Raw genomic sequence first — 21,393 nt, forward strand, 5'->3', positions numbered from 1 at the left:
ATGACGTTTTTTAGGATTTCGAATTCTGTCTTATGGTTTGGATTGTTCGTACTTGGTTTTATTTTTATATCGATGCGACTTAATGAGCCAGAAATATTAACTTTTTTCCTGCGACAAATTAAATTCTAAAACATTTTTTTTATGTATTGGAAAAATAAATAAAGGCGTTTGACGTATTTGTAGGTAAAAATTATTTCCTATTTAGTGTAAATGGGTATTAAAATGACTAAAAGGCAGCATTCCGCCCGAAGCAGTAATGTCTTATGTAAACAATGCACGCGCCATTCAGCCAATGATTGACACCGCGTGCTGTGACGGCACGTATTAAGGCAGTTATCTTTGACAGAGATATTACTCTAGACTCGTAATTCTCTGTGAAACAGAGTTTGGTACCTGAATCACTTGTACCTACTGCAGTCACGCCCTGGACAATCTGTTCATCAACGAAACCTTACCCTTACGTCTATTTGCAGGGTTGGTCAGTATCGAGCTTACAATGCACATAATACCAGGAACCGTTCCGGTTCCATCAACACAACTTTAATCACATTCGTCTGACGGTTTAAGGAGAAGTCGTGCATGATTAGGCCGATCTCAACTATTATCAAAAAAATACAATTATGTTTTCTGAAAGTTCAAATTATCTCGGAGCCACGGTGGCTAAGTGAGTAAGACGCTGGCCGAGAAAGTTCAGCGGGATTTTCCTGCGTGGTCAGGAAAGCTGTCTAGTAATTCGGATGGGACGAATAACCGAGGTCTCGTGTATACATTGGCGTGCATGTAAAAGATCCCTTGACATTTGGAATTCGATATAAGAGTAGGCCATAGTGCCGCTACCCGGGCAAACTTTTCCTCATAGCACACTACATGGCATATGCCCGTCTTCTTTAGCCCAGTGGGAGCAGATCTGTAGGACCCCATTTCATCTCATTTCAAATTATCTCTGTTAACTTTGTTGTGTATGCTGCCTAATTAATCTGAACAAAAACTTTATTTCATCGGCCCACAATTTTTTGAAATATCGCCTCAAGTCGACGTAAATGTGTGTTGAAAATGGCGACAGTCTAAAATTATTTCATCAACGCTATATTTCGCTTGAATAGGGCTGGATATGAAGGTCTATTAATCAGAATTCGACGGTTGTCTTTTCTAAGAATATCAACTTTCTTTTTAAACCTCTAATATAAGAGATGTAATTTTCTAAGAATATGTACTTTCAGTTTAAACATGTGGACACAGATCACCAAATATTCCTACGCCGTCACCTTAGTCTTCCTCCCCCCCCCCCCCCCCTTTTGCATGGCCTTTTGTGTTGACGTTTTGGTGTAGAATCGAAGAAAAGGGTTTGAAAATACATTTTCTGCCAGGTTTTGGTGAATATTCATAATTTTGATGCCGAAGGATACAAGAGTTCAGAGGTTGGTTAGGTTGAAATGTAGGGCCTCAAATTGCATTTTTACTTGTCTCTACTTCCAGCTTGTACATCTCAAGTTTTTCATGAAGAACCACATACGTGCTTTTGGGCAAGAGGTTGCCACATGTTGCTCTATCTGTGGTAGAAAGCGTTCTACCCAACGAAAATTTGGGAAAAGGTTAGAGCCGGTCTAAGATACGAGAATTAACATTGGAGTCAATGGGAAAATCTTTAGTGATCTGTGGCCATGTGAGGTGTGGTTTTCTAAGAATATCTACTTTCAGTTTAAACATAATATAACGTGTGTCGGGGCTTAGCATTCATACAATAACATAGATAAACTGGCTTCTGGAAGATGCTTCGTAATAAGAAATCTGTCGGAGGACTATATAACCATGTGGTTTGTAACTTAACAGTAGAGACACTGTGACCCACGCACGCTTTACGTTATCGCTATTAGTGTTACTCTATTTGTTTGTATTTCTATATAATACGTATTGGTTATAGGCCTGGTTGTGGTTGTGGTGTGACCTATATAGCCAGTTAATGCATTAGATAAGTCAATCAAGTATACGTTACACGACACGGGCGATAGACGTTATATAAGACTGTAGTTAACTGCTGTCATTTTCACTCCTCGTACATCAAATGTAGCTGTTATTGTTTCAACAATATACATAACTATCTAAACTTATTGGGGTGATTTGTATCTTGAATTGTGAAGATAATAACGACATTAATCACTGTTATGGATAATCAAGTTTAGGGTGTATGTAACATGGTGACCATAGAGTGTGTGAAATAGCTTTATTTAACGTCCGATTCCTCCGAGGTGATATCGCAGACAAGTGACCACAGAAACGTCTGTGGACTAAAATAGATCATAATCAACATGGCGACTAACACCACGGATAACCGACCACTGTGCAACATTTGTGTAATGGACTTTCACCATTATAGATAACAAGGGTTGGGTGTGTAGGCTAACCGTAAGGAGGTGACCATAGAAACTTGTGTGGACTAAATTAGATCATATTCAATATGGCGACTAACATCACGGACAACCGTCTACTGTGTAACATTTTGTGTAATCGACTGTCATCATAATGGTTACACAAGTGTAGGCTAACCGTAAGAAGGTGACCATAGAAACGCGTGTGGACTAAATTAGATCATATTCAATATCGCGACTAACACCACGGACAACCGTCCACTGTGCAAAATGTGTGTAATCAATTGTCACCATTATAGATAACAAGGGTTGGGTGTGTAGGCTAACCGTAAGGAGGTGACCATAGAAACGCGTGTGAACCAAATTAGGACTAAATTAGATCATAATCAATATGGCGACTAACGCCATGGATAAACCACTGTGTAGCATATGTTTAAACGTGCAGCGACAGCCTAAGATAATCGACTGTCATCATTCATTCTGTTTCTCGTGTCTTGAAGATTATATCAACAAAGTCTCTACTAACAACCAGTTCCCTTGCCCATTATGCCGTAATATTGTTAACATTCCTGTTGGTGGTGTGACGCAATTTGAGTCTGATTTGAATGTTCCACAGGATTTGGTGAGTAGTATAACTTGTAAGACAGAAATTCCCCCATGCGATGCCTGTAAAACTGGTGTTAATTCTGAGTTCAGGTGTGAGAACTGTGAACAATATTTGTGTAACCCTTGTAGAACAACACATGATGGGCTTAAAGTATGTCAGGGTCACTTGGTAGTAGGTGTCAATTCTGAGTTTGAGACTCCCAGAGGAGATAATCCAAAGTCTGCTTCTAAGGATATTTGTCCAAACCACCCGGAAAAAGAAGTCAGATGTTATTGTAAAGACTGCTCGTTGTCAGTCTGTCTAGAATGTTTTGTGATCGGTCATAATGGACATAAATTCTTAGATTTACAGGACGAAAAGATTAAAGTCGAGACGAGAGAGAAACTAAAGCAATTAAAAATGTATCTAGCAGCCCGAATTGACGAATTCTATAAATATACAAATTCTCTGAAAGCATCTGTTGCAGATATTGAAAGCTGTGCTGAAAAATCTTGTAAAGCTGTCGATACACAAGTTGAAAAGATTTGCTCCGAAGTCAAACAAATTGGTGAAGACGTTAAAATTAAGATTCACAAGTCACAGGATGATGAACGAAGCAAGTTAACCAAACCGCTTAAAGAGATGGAAATGTTAATAGAAGATTTAAAAGCCAGTGTTAAATGTACAGTAGATGTTATAGAAGATACATCTATTGTTCAGGTTTTAAACAGAATACCACAAGTTGATAAAGAACAAGAAGAGTGTAAATTAAAAAAGTTGGATATTCCTGTTGTAGATTACACGTGGTTTGAAGCATCATTGATTGATAAAACAAAATTAGTAGAACAACTAGGAACATTACTGTATCAGTATACCTTTACCAGTACATTTAATGTTGATGATGAGAATTTACAACTGGGGAAGGAGGTTTATACCGACGCTCTTTACATTCAAGGTTTAGCTTGGCGTTTCCTTGTCAGAAAATCTAAGAAATCCCCACCAAGTCTAGGTTTATTTATCCAACTGAAAGATGAAGGCCACAGACTGGATGTTAAATCTTGCCAAGCAACTATTACTTTTAAACTCCTTAACGTGAAACATATGAAACAGTCAACTGAAAAAACATCAAGTAATACATTTAACCCCGGCACCGATTGGGGATGGTCTGAATTTGTAAATTGGAATAACATCTTAGCAAATAAAGAGGTAGGTTTCCTTGATGATAACAACAACTTTACTATACAGGCATCGGTCAGAGTAATTAACATTGAACGTGGTTAATATTTGAAAACTATCGATCAACAGAAAAACGTGATAAACATAAATGAAGTCAGTTAACTTTTTTGTACAAGCTCCCGTAATACAAATGTTTATTTAAAGATGCATTATATAAGTTTTAGTTAAAGAGCTGACCATTCTCGCTGTATTAGTTCAAAATTAAATAATACAAAATGAATATATTTAAAATTGCAGTTATTTTAATTTATTACTGCCCATTGGAACCTTAACCAATTATATGACGCGGGTGTTCTGATCTATTTAATATTTCAGCCATCCGATGATTTAGAGAGAGAGTTGATGGTTTGTCATGTGAATACATGTTAAAATAATAATCTTGATAACATTTAAAGCCAGCAAAAAGGAGGAGGGGTAGGACTGGGGGCCCTGTAGAAAGTCAACTACATGTATCATTGGTTAACTGTTTGAGTCCTCTAAACTAATTATAATTTAAAAATGTGTTATTAAAAGTTTTTGAGGAGCGATAACAAGTATGTTTGTTTTTAAATTATTGTTTTCACCAGTTCAAATTCATATGGCCTTACAAGTTTCAAATCCCAATTAAAAACCCACTTGCTCAAACAATCTTATGTTGACTAAATTTTTGAAGAGACATGTATATAGTTTATTGCTCTTAAAAGCGCTTTGAGCATGCTAATGGATGGATTTGTCGCTCAAGAAATGGACATTTGTTATTGTTATTCTTTATTATTTAGTAGTTCCAAAGTTGTCCAATTCTCTGAGCTAAACTCAGTTTTATTTGATATTGGAATCACGTGTCTTTAGAGCATATTGCAGCCTTCCCTCCTTTCCTGCAGTCAGAATGAGCATAGATCTGGTTACTGGTTTTCATCACTGCCTGAATAACGCTAATGAGAATCTTAGAAAATGGCTGAATATTTTCTCCTCTTTTTTCTAAATAGTTTAAAACATCTTCAGGTACACCATCTGAATAAAAGTAATACAAAACAATTTAAAAATAACCCGAAATAGAAGACGGTGAATAATAGGCAGTAGGTGGTCAACTATCTAACTGTGTTGAGTAAATGTTCAATGCCATTTCAGATCATCTTCAATAGAAGGCTTGATCTCGCTTTAACTACGTACATCTTATCAAGGCCATCATGTAATACCCAGCATATATCGGCTTTAATTTCGATTAGGTACAATCCAAGCTTGTGAGCCTATCAGATTCCTCGATCGTCGCGAACACTAAGTCTCGCGCTTTCAAACTAAAATTTCTACTTGTGATAATCGAGTTGCAAAGTTCAAGGTTCGTTCAATGTCAAGGTGTCCGTGGAGGTCGCTCTATGTCACAACCTCTGATTGGTCGCTACTGTTCACGTGTCTGTAGATAACGTACTTATAAGTTCGGGAATTGTGAAGTAATCTCGCAACATCCAGATGTTGTAAAACTCGCAGTCGTTACTTCAGGAACATGATTTCAGATATGCCCATTCAAATAACCTTAATGCTGATTTTTAAAAAGGATCCACATCTAGCTTCATAGCTCATTTGCGAAACTATTCGGTACTTCTACTCTCTAGACATATAAGCAGGGGTGGGGTGGATAGCTCTAGGATCTTGGACTAACTGGTTTCCTTGGGCTGGGGGCCACGGTGGCTCCGTGAGTAAGACGCTGGTTTGGAGGTCGCGGGTTCCTTCCCAGTGTAGCCGAGAATGTTCCTCGGGATTGTCCGGGTTTGGTTCAGTGATGCAGAACTGAGGGCCTGACAAGGACAACTGTCTAGTCGTTCGGATGGGACGAAAAACCGAGAGCCCGTGTACACATTTGCGTGCAAGTAAAAGATCCCTTGGCAGTTGGAATTCGGTATAAATGTAGTACCACTGCCTGAGCAACATTTCACTCATAGCACACTGTATGGCATATGCCCGTCTTCATAAGCCCAGTCGGATCAAAACAGTAGGACGTTAAACCCCATTTCATTTCATTTCCTTGGGCCCCGTCGCAAGCGAACTATTGAATTAAAATTGAACCATATTATCTTTGTCTCTCTCCCTAAAACCATTAAGGGTTATATTTACCTTCGTATTCAGTAATATCAGGATACAGTTGATTATGTAATCTTGGTTTATCTATAGCATATGTTAAATTTAAATTAAATAACATCACATTAGCTATAACTTGTGCTACACCTTAAAAAAAGAAGAGAGAGACTTAAAACATTGCAATAAATATACGCCTATCCACCAGCAATTTGAATGTTGATTATCAAGGGGCGATAACAATACATAAAATTGATGGGTCACTCTGCATCTAAGTATAAAGTTCTACCTGATATAATTTTGGAGCCACCGAAAGCCCCAATAGCCATGATTTTATTCTCATTACAGCCTATTGTTGGTGCCATCGAAATGATCTAGTCTGTGTCTCCCTAAATCCCATTTCATTTCATTTTGATTGCAATAAAACCTAATCTAGGTTTAAAGGTTTACCTGATATAATTCTTGAGCCACCAGAAGCCCCAATAGCCATGATTTTATTCTTATTACAGACTATTGTTGGTGCCATCGATGATAGGGGTCGTTTTCCTGGTTCTATTAAATTATTCTGAATATAAAAATAAAACTATTTAAATTTATTACTATTACTAATGACCCTTCACCCGCATGTCGATAAATGTTACTGACGATGGAAAGCTCAAATAAGATATAAAATGTTTAAAATTATTGCTGATGACAGGACCTTTGACTACCAATTAAATGTTCTAATAAAAACACTTGAAATTGTTTGTGGAATTTGTTTTATCATTGGTTTCCATTGGACGACTTATGATTCAATGTTGACCAATCATATGCATGGTATTACAGAATTGCGTGCTTAATATAATTGACAACGTACTGCATTTTTGGGTGAAAATAATAACACACAAGATAAGGTAGTGAAAATAATAACTTACTAGATGCTAGAGTAAAAACAGTAACTTAATACATTGTGGGGTAAACATAATAACTTACTAGATTAGAGGATACAAATAATAGCGTAATAAATTACTGGATTCGGTAGTAAAAATACTAGATTGAGAAATAAAAATAATAACTTACTAGATTTAGCCGAAAACAATAACATATTGGATTAGGTGGTAAAAATAAAGACTTAATACATTGAAGGATAAAAATAATAACTAACTAGATTAGCAGGTAAAAATATCGTACTGAATTAGGCGGTGCTAATAAATTACTAGATTACTGAGTTTGCTAGTTAAAATACTAAATTACTAAATCGAAAGAAAAAAATATAACTTAAGTCATTGTGGGGTAAAAATAATAACATAGATTAGACGGTAAAAATAATAACTTACACTACATTATGGTGTAAAACTAATAATTTACTAGGTTACGATTAGGTATTGAAAATAATAACATACTCCATTATTAGGAAATGAAATGAGGTTTAACGTCCTACTGTTCTGCTCCTATACAGGGTTAATGAAGACGGGCATACGCCATACAGTGTGCTATGAGCGAAATTTTGCCCGGGCAGCGGCACAATCGCCTACTCTTCTTACGAATTCCAACTGCCAAGGGATCTTTTACGTGCATTCTAATGTATACACGGGACCTCGGTTTTTCGTTGCATTATTAGGTAAAATAATAACTGACTATATTATAACGTAAGAGATAATGTCTTAGTAGATTGGGAGGTAAAAAGAATAACTGACTGGATTTTTCGGTGCAAATGATTAACAAGATTAGGTAGTGAAAGATGAAAACTTACCACATCATGAGGTAAAATAAAAACGTACTAGATTAGGAGATAAAAAAATAATAACTTAAGGAGGTGGTGCAAATAACTAATTTTCGGTTGGTGGTGGTGGTGGGGGATAACTTACAGGTCAGGACAACTTATATGATAAAATAGTATAAATAAAAACTTAGTCGATAAAACTTACTGGATTAGCTGGTAGACTGCAAATTGAAGGAAGGGACGGGTTACTAAAATCAACCATACTATTATTTAATATAATACCAGATGATGTCATGATTTTTGATCCGAACCAAATATGTAAACTTCTACAAAACATAGAGATGATACAACACTAAAATTTTTAGTCAGTTACTTCTGGAAGCAAGTGGGGGTCACGATGGCTAAGTGGATAAGACGCTGGCGCGCTATCCTGAAGGTCGGGTGTTCGATCCCTGCATTAGCCGAGAAGGTTCGTCCCGATTTTCCAACGTGAATACCCCCTTGTCAGTGATGCAGGACGGAAGGCCTTACAAGGACAGCTGTCTAGTCGTTCGGATGGGACGAAAAACGGAGGTCCCGTGTACACATTGACGTGTACGTAAAAGATCCCTTGACATTTGGAATTCGATATAAGAGTAGGTCGTAGTCAGGGGCGTGCTGGTAGGGAGTTTAGGAGGACGGTGTCCTCCCAGGCCTCCATTAAACAATAAGTCCACCCGTATAAGCGGGCCCCCCTGAGAGCTCTAATTTTCACGCGGAATCCCCTCAAAAAATTGAGAGTGCGCACGCGAAAAATCATACATACACAACGTTTAGTAAAATATATTATGCTGACGTGCAAATGTCTGTCACCTTAAGGTGAAATGGTCTTTGATTAAAAATTTTGCCGACTACAGCAAAATCATAAAATATGATACCTAGATTTCTCCCAGAAGTGCTTGCAAAACGCGTTTCCCGTTGTCAAATTTCAAAAGTTTTATAGGGGGGAGAACCCGCACAGACCCCCCTAGAGGACATGTCAAGGGACAACGCATAGTTGATCGGATGCGACGAAAAACATAGGTCTCGTGTACACATTGGAGTGCACGCAAAACGACAATGACAGTCGGAATTTGATAAAGAGGTAGGCCGTAGGACGTAGTGCCGCTGTCCAGGCAAAAATATCCTTCATAACATAGCCTACTATATGGCACATGATCGTCTTCATTGGCTCACTCGGAGCAGAAAAGTAGGACATTAAACCCTATTCCATTTCATTTTCTCCAAACTAGAGTTTTTGAATAAAATGTTTAGTGGACTAGAGATACGCCTTATGATTTGTCAGAGTTGGAGTTTGAAGAAGAGGATGTGGGAACGTCCACAATCTGATTAAAATACAGATCTATATTTCGTTTCGTTTTTTTTTATACTTTCGATGACCTAGTGTAGTAAAGACAAGTAAAACGAAATTTTAAACTATAAAAAACGAAACGAAATAGGATCTGTGTTTTAATCAGATTGGAACGTCCATTGACCTTTAAACTTAGCCTCAGAATATAAAAGGTTTGTCTCGAAAAATGCATTAAAAATATGTTCTAATTTTAACAAAGGAAACAGAAATTTTGACTTACGTTGTTAAAGATACAGCCAAATCATCTGCATCAACTACAGAAATATGTGTAGTTCCACCATTTTCAACAGGTTCATACTTGGCACCATAATATTCCACAGGGTGACTTTGATTATCTATTTTACTACGCAGGGTATTAGCATATTCTTTACTGTAAAAAAAGAAACCTGAACATAAAGAGAGAGAGAAATGGGGTTTAACGTCCACTCGACACGAACTAGGTCATTTCGGGACTAACATATGGTTTAATTATATTTCAATAATTCGCTTGCGCATTGGGGTCTTTAACAGTGGGAGGAAACCGGAGAACCCGGAGAAAATCCACGACGATAGACAGGCGACCCTACTCCTTGTCACGTACAACCGGGGATTCGAAACCACGCCAGTTGACTCAATGACAGGCCATATGATACAGCGCGCACGTGCTAACCATTCGGCCATCCACCCCCACCCCCACCCTGAACATAAAGGCAATATGTAAAATATTCATGTGTTTGTGTGTTTGCGATGAATTAAAGGGGGGGGGGGCGTGTACAAATTGGAACAGAAGCTGGAATATCATAACCACAAAGAGAGTAAAATCAATTGTTCAAGTCGTATAATTTTGAGTCAAATGATCCTATTAACAAAATAAATAAAGAGTTATAATTCACCTAATAATTTGCAATAATTTATTATTGACCGCTGTTGAATTAAACTCCGGATCACCCAAATCACCATGATGAGCAGAAGCAAACTTCAAACTCTGGAAATACCAGATAAAATAACTGATTTACCAGTAAAAATACACATGTATTAGACATAAAGAATACAATATAGAAAGTAATGTAAGTTTGTTTATTGGCGTTCACCTCAATTATTTGATGTCCTAATTACAGCCAATTAATATTTTCTACTAATTACAGTTGTTGAATGGCATGAACTAATTACATGTGATGATATGTTTTACTAATTACAATCGTTTAATGGCAGAGTTAACCAATTACAATCATTTAATGGTATGTTTAACTAATTACACTCGTTTAATGGTAGATTTAACTAATTACAATCGTTTACTAATATGCTTAACTAATTACAATCATTTTATGGCTTGTTTAATTAATTACAACCATTTAATGGCTTGTTTAACTAATTACAATTATTTAATGGTATAATCTAATTAAAACCATTTGATGGAATGTTGTAATTACAACCATTTGATGGTAATGTTCCATCAATTACAATCATTTCATGGTATGGTCTACTAATTAATATTTAATATGCTCTACAAATTACAATCATGTAATGGTACGTTTTACTAACTACAATCATTTGATGGTATGTTCTACTGAATGTACAATCATTAAGTATGTTTAGTATGTTCTACTAATGTACAATTATTTAGTGGTATGTTCTACTAATGTACAATTATTCAATGGTATGTTCTACTAATTACAACCATTTGATTAGTTCTTCTAATTACATTCACTTGATGGTATGTTTAACTAATTTTTATCATTTAATGACACGTTTTACTAATGTACAATTATTTAGTGGTATATTCTACTAATGTACAATTATTTAGTGGTATGTTCTACTTATTACAAGCATTTAATTTAATGGTATGTTCTGCTAATTACAATCATTTGATTAGTTCTACATGTACTAATTACACTCACTTGATGATAATATGTTTAACTAGTTACAACCACTTAATGACATGTTTTACTAATTACAATCATGTAATGGTATGTTCTACTTGCGGGTATGTTCAACTAATTACAATCATGTAATGGTATGTTCTACTAATTACAATCATTTAATGTTATGTTCTACTAATACAAACAATTTGTTGGTATGTTTAATTACAATCATTTAATATGTTCAACTAATTACAATCAAGTAATGTTATGCTTTACTAAACTCTTCCATTTGATGGTATGTTTACTATGTTCTACTAATTACAATCATTTGATGGTATGTTAGCTAACTATATTTTACTTATTACAACCATGTAATGGTATTTTCTAATCGGAACCATGTTATGGTATTTTTAACTTACAGACGTGTAATGACATTTTTTACTTATTACAATCATCAGACGGTATGTTGTGCTCACCTCAACCATCTGATAGTATACGTTAGGATCATCGACTGATGTTGATGTCCAGTTAAAACCCTCCAGTAGATTTATTAATAATAACAAAATTGGTCCACTTGACGGTGATGGCATTGTACTAACATAACCTCCTGTAAAGATATATACAAACAAAATAATACACATAAGCACTGATACAAATTATACAAAACATGACCAAGGGTTTGTCAGGTCCCTTAATAAACTAATTTTAAGACATTCAACTGAAAACGTAAACAAGTTATACAGATTAAAATGTGAATGGAAAGATTAAAGAAAATTAAATTTGGTAGAGTTCTTCTTTATATCATAATAAACAATCTCGGAGAGTTTTAAAATAAGCCATCGATAACTCGGCAGTCCTTACAAAAGAAGTCACATCCTTGTAAATTACAAGGATGATGGACACATTAAGACATACCATTAAATTCTGTTTGTATTATATCACGTTGTATAACTTTATATTGTTGTAAATCTTCCATACTTAAAATACCGCCAGCTTCTTCAACCTAGAAAACATAGCATTAATACTTAAAATACTACTAGTATCTTCAACCTAGAAAAAATAGCATTAATACTTAAAATACAAGCAGCATCTTCAACCTATAAAGCATAGCATTAATACTTAAAATACCAGCAGTAGTTTCAACCTAAAAACATAGCATTAATACGTAAAATACAAGCAGCAGTTTAAATCTACACAGCATAGCATTAATACTTAAAATACCAGCAGCAGTTTCAACCTATAAAACACAGCATTAATACTTAAAATACCAGCAGCAGTTTCAACCTATAAAACATAGCATTAATACTTAAAATACCATCAGCAGTTTCAACAGCAGTTTCAACTTATACAGCATAACATTAAAACTTTAAATACCACCAATATCTACAACCTATAGCCTACAGAGCATAGCACTAAAGATTGAGTTTTAAGGTGTCTGCGCAACTTTAGTTCCAGATAAATACCACCATGTGGCTACATCACTACGAAATGTTGTCGGAATCCACCAAATAATTTCCTGGGAACCTTTCACAAGAAAAATTTTCCTTGAAATCCATCAAACAGTTTCCTACAAATCCATTAGCTTTCTTTGAAATCCATCAGATCCATCAAATAGTTTCTTAAAAATACATCAAATATTTTCCAAGAAACGTTAAAAGATAAGTGGCCTGACAGCACAGGTAATATGAAATACGACCAAAAGTGATATACAGATTGTATTAGGATATCAGCTATTTACTTATAACAGCTATTTACTTACAGCTTGTATTATGGTATCAGCTATTTACTTACAGCTTGTATTATGCTATCAGCTATTTGTCCTAAATAAAGTGCATCAGCCCCCTGTTCTCCAATTATGTCCAATGTATTTGCTAAATCTGGGCGTTGTATAAACTCACCAGCCCGTAATACCTCACCATCTGGAGCAAACACTTCCTTAAACTTGCCCTTGAAATCGCTTGGCTGGACTTTAGTTTGCAATATGAAATACGACCAAAAGTGATATACAGATTGTATTAGGATATCAGCTATTTACTTATAACAGCTATTTACTTACAGCTTGTATTATGGTATCAGCTATTTACTTACAGCTTGTATTATGCTATCAGCTATTTGTCCTAAATAAAGTGCATCAGCCCCCTGTTCTCCAATTATGTCCAATGTATTTGCTAAATCTGGGCGTTGTATAAACTCACCAGCCCGTAATACCTCACCATCTGGAGCAAACACTTCCTTAAACTTGCCCTTGAAATCGCTTGGCTGGACTTTAGTTTGCAAGGATTTGGCTGCAGGTGAAACAAAACAAATTATGATGGCTATTACATATTAAAGGGCGTATAACTCTACTCTTTGGAATCTTGAAATATACGAAAATAGGTCTAAAATCACATATTAATGTAACATGAATGTTTATAAAGTGGTTTACACTATTTTTTCAATAACTGGTATTGTAATTTCTACTCAATTACGTTCGGTAAAGGAGCCACGGTGGCTAGGTGGTTAAGAGGCTGGCTCGCTAGCCTGGAGGTCGAGTGTTCGATCCCTGCATTGGCCGAGAAAGTTCATCCAGATTTTCCGACGTGGTTTCTTCTTGTCAGTGGTGCAGAACGGAGGGCCTGACAAGGACAGCTGTCTAGTCCTTCGGATGAGACGAAAAACCGAGGTCCCGTGTATATATTGGAATGCACGTAAAAGATCCCCTGGCAGTTGGAATTCGATATAAGAGTAGGCGATTAAACCTATTTCGAATTCCAATTGTCAAGCTTTCTTTTACGTGCACGCCAATGTGTTTTTCGTCCCATCCGAACGACTGCACATTGTCCCTTGCCAGGTCATCCGTCCTGCACCACTGGCAAGGGTGGGGGGGGGCGACGCCGGAAAATCCCGATGAACTTTCTCGGCCAACTTACTTCCAGGTTAGCGAGCCGACGTCCTCCTCACTGAGCCACCATGGCTTCCTATTAGAGAATAAACCTCAACAAAAATGTGGCAGCTGTATATATATTAGAAAAAATTAACTTGCCTTGATTTTCTGTGATCGTAAAACCTTTTCTGGCCATGTCTGCTGCTGGTCTAACTACCTGACACCATTTTAACCTGATATAATCAATTATACCGATCTAACTAGGATTTCCCTTTCAAAATATTGCTCGTCGTCGAACATTTCAATTGAGTTCACAATAGAGAAACTAGAAGTAGTTGCACACTTCACGAAATAAGGTCAATATATTTCCAATCTTCAATTAAAAATATCGAAAACATAACTATTACCAAGCACTAGGATTAAGAATGGCATGTATATTATAAGTTCACATACCTGCCATGTGCCTTATGAGCAGCTTCCAAACCCTTTACCTCCCCTGGTACTCCTACCGATAAACCACTCTGTAATTACAAAAATAATATCTACAGATCTAGCCAATTTATTCCGTTTAGCTGATTTAGAGACCTTTATCTTCTGATCTGAGTTACAATTTTAGACACAAGTTTTTGTTAACAGTGTCGGGTTTACTCTTAGGCTTGGTAGGCTGAAGCCTTGGGCCCCAAGATCTAAGGAGACCCTGGTCAAGGTTGACACTGTCATAAGACTTTCTTACACGCATTAGTATTCATCCCCCAGCATTGTCCAAGTGATTAAAATACACTATGATTTTTTCCCCAAGAGTGATGATGATGGAAAGGGAAAAAAATCTCATAAGTGGAATAGTCTAAGGCCCCTCTTCATTTCAATCCGGCTTGTTTGTTAGCACAACAGAACCATGTTTTAATTTTTGATTTTTCTAGTTGAAATAAGATGGCCAAACAACAAAGCACATTGCATGCAGGATCATCGCAGACGCACTTTTCAATGCATGAATTTACGATCTAATTTCTGTTTTAAAAAATGGCCCAGCTAGTTTACTGCAAATATTCTATGCCATCCCACTTCCTAACACGTAAGAATACAACTAGTACAAAAAAAGTTATCATACGCTATAGACACAGTCTTCTTTACCACAAAACATATCCGCTGAAGATCTTATAGGTGCTGCTTCACGGAAATCGTAACCCCAGGATTTCTGTGTTTTCTGGTCTTGAACAATCATAAAACCACCACTGAAAGTATATGATACGAAATACATAATACGCATAAGGGAATTAATACACATATAGGGATATACACATGGAGGGGGGATTACTATAAATACCATTAATGGGAGAATACACATAGGGAATTAATACATAATACACATAAGGGAATTAATACACATATAGGATATACACTACGGGGGGGGGGGGATTATTATACATACCATTAATGGGAGAATACACGTAAGGAATTAATACATAATACACATAAGGGAATTGATATTCACAAAGAGATATATACTACGGGGATTAATATACATGACATAAATATGGGGCAATTAATAAAATTGGGACACAGGGGATTGAAATACATGATGGAAATACACATGGGAAATTAATGAGATACACGAGATAAATACACATGAGATATATACAGGAGCTGACATGGCGGGGGGGGGGGGGGGTAATATACATGATGAGATACACACGAGGAAATAATATACATGAGCATATTAATATGAGATAAATACACATGATCTATATATATAATATAGGAGCTCACGTGGTGGTGGTGATGGTGGTGGCGGTGTGCGTATGTGTGTGTGTGTGTGTATGGGGGGGGGGGGGCAATATACATGATGGATATACTATGCAGGGGGCGGGGTGATACATCTACATGAGGCAATAATATATTGATATACACGAAAGAATGAATATGCATGGGTGGATTAATGATAAGATTTATAATAAAGACAGAACTGACTGACCAGCTCGTTCTTTAATGTGCAGGACTCTCCAGCAGAGAAACATATGTGGTTAGGCAGTCGATTGAGCTCCAGGAAACAGAAACATATGAGGTTAGGCAGTCGATTGAGCTCCAAGACAGAGAAACATATTATTATGAGGTTAGGCAGTCCATTGGGATCAGTAGCGGATTAACAGTGAGGCTGATGAGGCTGCAGCCTCAGGCCCAAAGATTTTGTAAAAAAAATATTTTTAGACTTGTCTGATACGATTAAAAACGCATAGACAATGAATGTTAGGGGGGTTGGGTTTAGGCCCAACGGGAATCAACATAGGCCTTGACCCGAAATTAATTAGGCCCACGCCATTTTAAATAGGCCCTATTTAAAAACTAAATAGGCCCTCCAGCAACTGCCGCCTCAGGCCTTGGTGGAGCTTAATCCGCCACTGATTGGGATCCAGGCTTTGATAGATGACATTCCAACCACCACATCACACACCTCACGCTGACTCATCCCCGACCCCCATCCCGAACCCTGTATGTAATTAAATATCTACCTACCCTCCTAATCCTGAAGAATGCGAATTTATAACGCCAAGACAAAAACATGAAGCGATTGCAGCATCAACAGCATTACCACCATTTTGTAAAATGGACGCCCCGATTTCCGAACAAATGGCCACATCAGTAGCTACAGCTCCTTTGCTGCAAAACTGCAAATAAACAAGAACGAAAAGTGTTTAATCCCACCCCAACGATGAGGCGATACAATCCTTGTCAGCACCGCTTGATCAATCAGGGTTTAAAGAAATTGATAATAACCACACGACTATTAATTAAACCTACTTCTAGTAAGAAACGTAATATACCAACCAAAGTTTCTCGTCTCATTCATATTGGTCAGTCCTAGCTGCCTGGCAGTAAACTTGACTGGTTGGGGAACTTAGCTATCCGTCGTATTGGCCAGCCCTAAGTGTCTGGCAGTAAATTTGATTGGTTGGGGAACCTGGCTATCCGTCATATTGGCTAGTCCTAGTTGCCTGGCAGTAAACTTGACCGTTTGAGGAACTTAGCTATCAGTCATATTGGTCAGTCCTAACTGCCTGGCAGTAAACTTGGCTGGTTGGGGAACTTGGCTATCAGTCACAGTGGCCAGTCCTAACTGACTGGCAGTAAACTTGACTGGTTGGGGAACTTGACTATCAGCCATTATACATGCCATGACATTAGAATTTCAAAGAAATTAACCGTGAAAAAAAAAACACTTTAAAATTCGAGTTAATGCTAAAGATCGTCATATCTTAATAATGTAGCACCATGGGTCTTTTGTCATACGTGGATAGCGGCCCACGCATTAATACCGGTCGCCACATCCGGCGTATGACCCATCTTTTCTTACTACATGTTTTAGTAGCCTTGTGGTCGTCTAGTATTTTCACTTGTCGTCTTTGCTTCCCCTTCACGTTGTGTATTCTCTTCTTCTTATCTATCTCAGTTAGTTAAGACGTTTGTCTCCTCAGTAGTTATAACAATGCAACAGTTCGATTTTACATTTTATATATCGAGCTGCTTACATATGATACAATGCATAATAGAATAAAGTCATTCTCTCAATCCCAATTTAGCCAGGCTAAATAATCCGATTGACCGAGCGGCAAAATTTTGAATTGAACGCCTTCATCAAACAAACTACTTAATAACCTCTAAAATAAAGTATACACACACCATTTCTCGGTCTCCAAAAGTCCACACGAATTTTACCTGTATTTTCCCGCCACGTGTATTAAAACTTTCCAAGGTTAAAAAGATTGACCGACTGGTAAACTTTTCGACGTGAAAGCCCTGTTAATAAAGACATTAAACAGCCAATTTCAAAACACCATTTCCCTGTCTCCAAAAAATGAAATGAAATGGGGTTTAACGTCCTACTCTTCTGCACCTAACCTGGGCTAATTGAAGACGGGCATACGCCATACAGTGTGCTATGAGGGAAATTTTGCCCGGGCAGCGGCGCTACGGCCTACTCTTGTGTCGAATTCCAACTGCCAAGGGATCTTTTACGTGCACGCCAATGTGTACACGGGACCTCGGTTTTTCGTACCATCCGAACGACTAGGCAGCTGTCCTTGTCAGGCCCTCCGTTCTGCATCACTGACAAGGGGAAATCAAGTCCACCCGTATTTTACCTGTATTTTCCCGTCACGTATATTAAAACTTTCCAAAGTTAAAAAGATTCCGACGTGAATACCTTGGTAAAGAAGACCTTAAACAGCAAATTTCAAAACATGATTTTTACCTGTATTTTTCCGTCACTTGTCATCGTGTGTTTTCAAACTGTACAAGTTGTTCACGATTTCATCTATTTAATAAAACATAGAAAAATAATATAAGTATATAAATGTTATATATACCAATTTATAGATATAAAAGTAATGGGGTGTGAACAGATACAACAATAGTACCCACAGGGTTTAAACAACCATATCATTTATCTATGCATCACTTACACAAGCATAATAATATACATTGTATTTATTGATTAAAAATCATGGAGTTGAACTTCGTAAAATGTATATTTATAACGACGAGATACTGCTTTTCTGAAGTGAACAAGATACGTCACAAATTGACTAATAATTATTATTCACTGAAATAAAATACAACAGTTGGAAATGAAATGAAATGGTGTTTACGAAGGCATTCGATTAAACAGCCGCCATATTGGAAATTTCAAGGGGGCTGCCACGTTTTAGAAATCCTGTTCTTTCTCAAAAAATATAGATGCCAGAAACGTTTACTGTACCTGGTGAGTATATCCGACTGTTAAAATTCTCTCACAACAGCCGCCATATTGGATTTCAAGATGGACGTTGAGTTTTATACATTCATTCGTATCTTAAAGACTATAAATGCCAGAAGCAAAATTCGAATGTCTACCGATGCCTACTGCACTCGGGCAGTATATCCGACGTCTTTGATAAGCATTTAGTAATTGAACATATTAACACAAGGTACAATTTTATGCATACACAGTAATAAACTCAGTAATTGTGTATCCATAAAATTGTACCTTGTGTTATATTGTGTCATACATTGTACAGGTGGCGTAATATTGGAATTTTTTTATGAAATGAAATGAAATGGCGTTTAACGTCCTACTGTTTTGCTCCGACTGGGCTAACGAAGACGGGCATACAGTATGCTGTGATTGAAATTTCGCCCGGACAGCGGTGCTAAGGCTTACTCTCACATCGAATTTCAAGTGCCAAGGGGAATTTTTAATGCTTAGCCTTCTCTAATATTTATGCTCTATAATTATATTGTTTTATTATTTATAATATAACACAATGAAACAAGGAATGCTAATGTTTTAATTGAAGGAGGGAGAGGGGAGAAATGTGGTTTAACGTCCACTCGACACAAACTAGGTCATTTCGGGACTAACACATGGTTCAATTTTATTTCAATAATTCGCTTGCGCGTAGGGGTCTTTAGCAGTGGGAGGAAACCGGAGGACCCGGAGAAAACCCACGGGGTTGGACAGGCGACCCTACTCCTCGTCACATACAACCAACCGGGGAATCGAAACCCAGCCAGTTGACTCAATGACAGACCGTATAATACAGCACGCATGTACTAACCATTCGGCCATCCGACCCCCCTTCAATTGAAGGAAAATCTGACATTTTAGAACGAATAGTGAACAATGAAAACATCTGATTAATAAATAATTTTATTATAGTATAACACAGTGAAACATGGAATGTAAAAATTTCAATTTGAAGGAATAATAGGTTGCTAGCCAACTAACATTCATCCACAGCAGCGAAGTTATATCTTTTTGCTTCTGATTTCATATATCACCAATTGGATTTATTAGGGATGTAAATGAACAGCATCAGATAACAGTGTTAACTATTGGATCTAATACGATCAGATATCAGGGTTTTGTGCCGTGACACATATTGAATATAATCCATCATGACTATTGGATCAAATGTAACAGAGTGATTTATACCTGAAGTTGACGTTTATATTATGTTCGTTATTTATTTTTAATAAGTAACCTGGTGTGACAAAACTGATCTATAACTGAAGTTGACGTTTAAACTCTCGACAACTTCTTTGAAGACACGTTCTTATAGTCCAGTCAATCTAGCTGAAAAAAGGGCCCAACCCAAAACAAATTGCAACAGAATTTCTTTTGGTGGTATGCATTTCCGTAAGGTCTCCTGCACATCATACTAAAAATGTTCCAAAATATTTTTGGAGGAAAGGGGTCAAATTGCGTAATATGCTAATTAGCATAATTTCATGTTTCAAAAATTGATTTAATGCTATTATTTAGCTATCAAATGTTCAAATTTGGTGGAAATTGTATCCAAACCCATGTTTTCGTGGCCAGGGACACAAATAAACACATTTAGAATATACTCACATAATTACCTGATGCACAATATGTAAATTAACAGCCGCCATTAATTTTTCCCCCTAAATCTGAAACTCTTTGACTTAGTTCCATGAAACCAGTACCTATGCCCATAATTACAGGGTCAAGGATGCTGAAAAGCACTAGAAGAACAGCATAGTTATATTGTATAATATAGAATATGCAAATTAGACAACTGGGCCGTGACTGAAAAACACACTTTTAGTCCAATCTCAAAAATCATTTGCAATAAGTATGACTGATTTGAAAATCATGCTTTACTAAATAACTTCAATCAGTGCACTAATTTGTTTACAATTGTATCATTACCAATTTTTATGGGGGTTAGGAATCCAGTGAAAACTATTATAGTTCATTTAGGCATTTGCGTTACAGAAATTATGGTCTTTAGACCCCCACCCCACCCCAAATGACTTTCGTTGAGTACTAAGACCAATATTTTACTGCAAGAGACTATTCTCGGTGTATTACTAAACGTTTATTGTTATACATTTCGTTTAAAGTAGCTAAGTCTCTAACTCAATATCATCCAAATTCTTCGACATTGAAAACACGAATTATTTGTCAATTTAAATCAGCATTGATGTTGTCCATAATAACACTCACTCAGTGACTACAAGTGAATATTATGAGCAATACCATGTAAAAAGTCCAACACATGGTGATTGTTTAACTTATAATGTCCAGTACATGCTCTGTTCAGTCTCTATACTTCGTGTGTTGAACAGGCTGTTCTCCATCAAATATCTGTTCCATAGTAACTTCTTGTAGAGCTTGATGTTTATTCAGGGCATCTAGAAACTTCCATATGTTGACGTGGCAACAACTAACTGGAGTCTGAAATCATCTGTGCCACCCTTCTATATTGTTGTTCGTTCTTGGAAGCTGGGTCATAGTTCAATTGTCTACATATTCCTACGGTTACGACTATCAGGTCTCCAAATGTCGGTATCATTCTGA

The 21,393-nt window shown here is 36.9% G+C and overlaps 1 protein-coding gene and 1 long non-coding RNA gene across 2 annotated transcripts; one reads left to right on the forward strand and one right to left on the reverse strand.

The window, feature by feature from the left end:
• The first annotated feature begins 1,436 nt into the window (after positions 1-1,436).
• LOC126824540 (tripartite motif-containing protein 45) lies at positions 1,437-4,815 on the forward strand. Its single transcript, XM_050553775.2, has one exon. It carries the CDS (start codon positions 2,758-2,760, stop codon positions 4,231-4,233), a length of 1,476 nt encoding a protein of 491 aa, XP_050409732.1. The 5' UTR covers positions 1,437-2,757; the 3' UTR covers positions 4,234-4,815.
• A 9,344-nt stretch (positions 4,816-14,159) lies between these two features.
• LOC126825130 (uncharacterized) lies at positions 14,160-18,349 on the reverse strand. Its single transcript, XR_007681808.2, has 5 exons — positions 18,280-18,349; positions 16,545-16,696; positions 15,142-15,265; positions 14,487-14,554; positions 14,160-14,266 (listed from the first exon to the last, which is right to left on the reverse strand). It is a non-coding gene; the product is annotated as an uncharacterized LOC126825130 (long non-coding RNA).
• Between the last annotated feature and the right edge of the window lie 3,044 nt (positions 18,350-21,393).

Source organism: Patella vulgata, chromosome 1 (genome assembly GCF_932274485.2).
Source record: "Patella vulgata chromosome 1, xgPatVulg1.2, whole genome shotgun sequence".
Lineage (NCBI taxonomy): Eukaryota > Metazoa > Mollusca > Gastropoda > Patellidae > Patella > Patella vulgata.

Bases quoted from the DNA above. Each gene is read 5' to 3' on its own strand.
- LOC126824540 (XM_050553775.2), top strand. From the start codon at position 2,758: ATGGCGACTAACGCCATGGATAAACCACTGTGTAGCATATGTTTAAAC.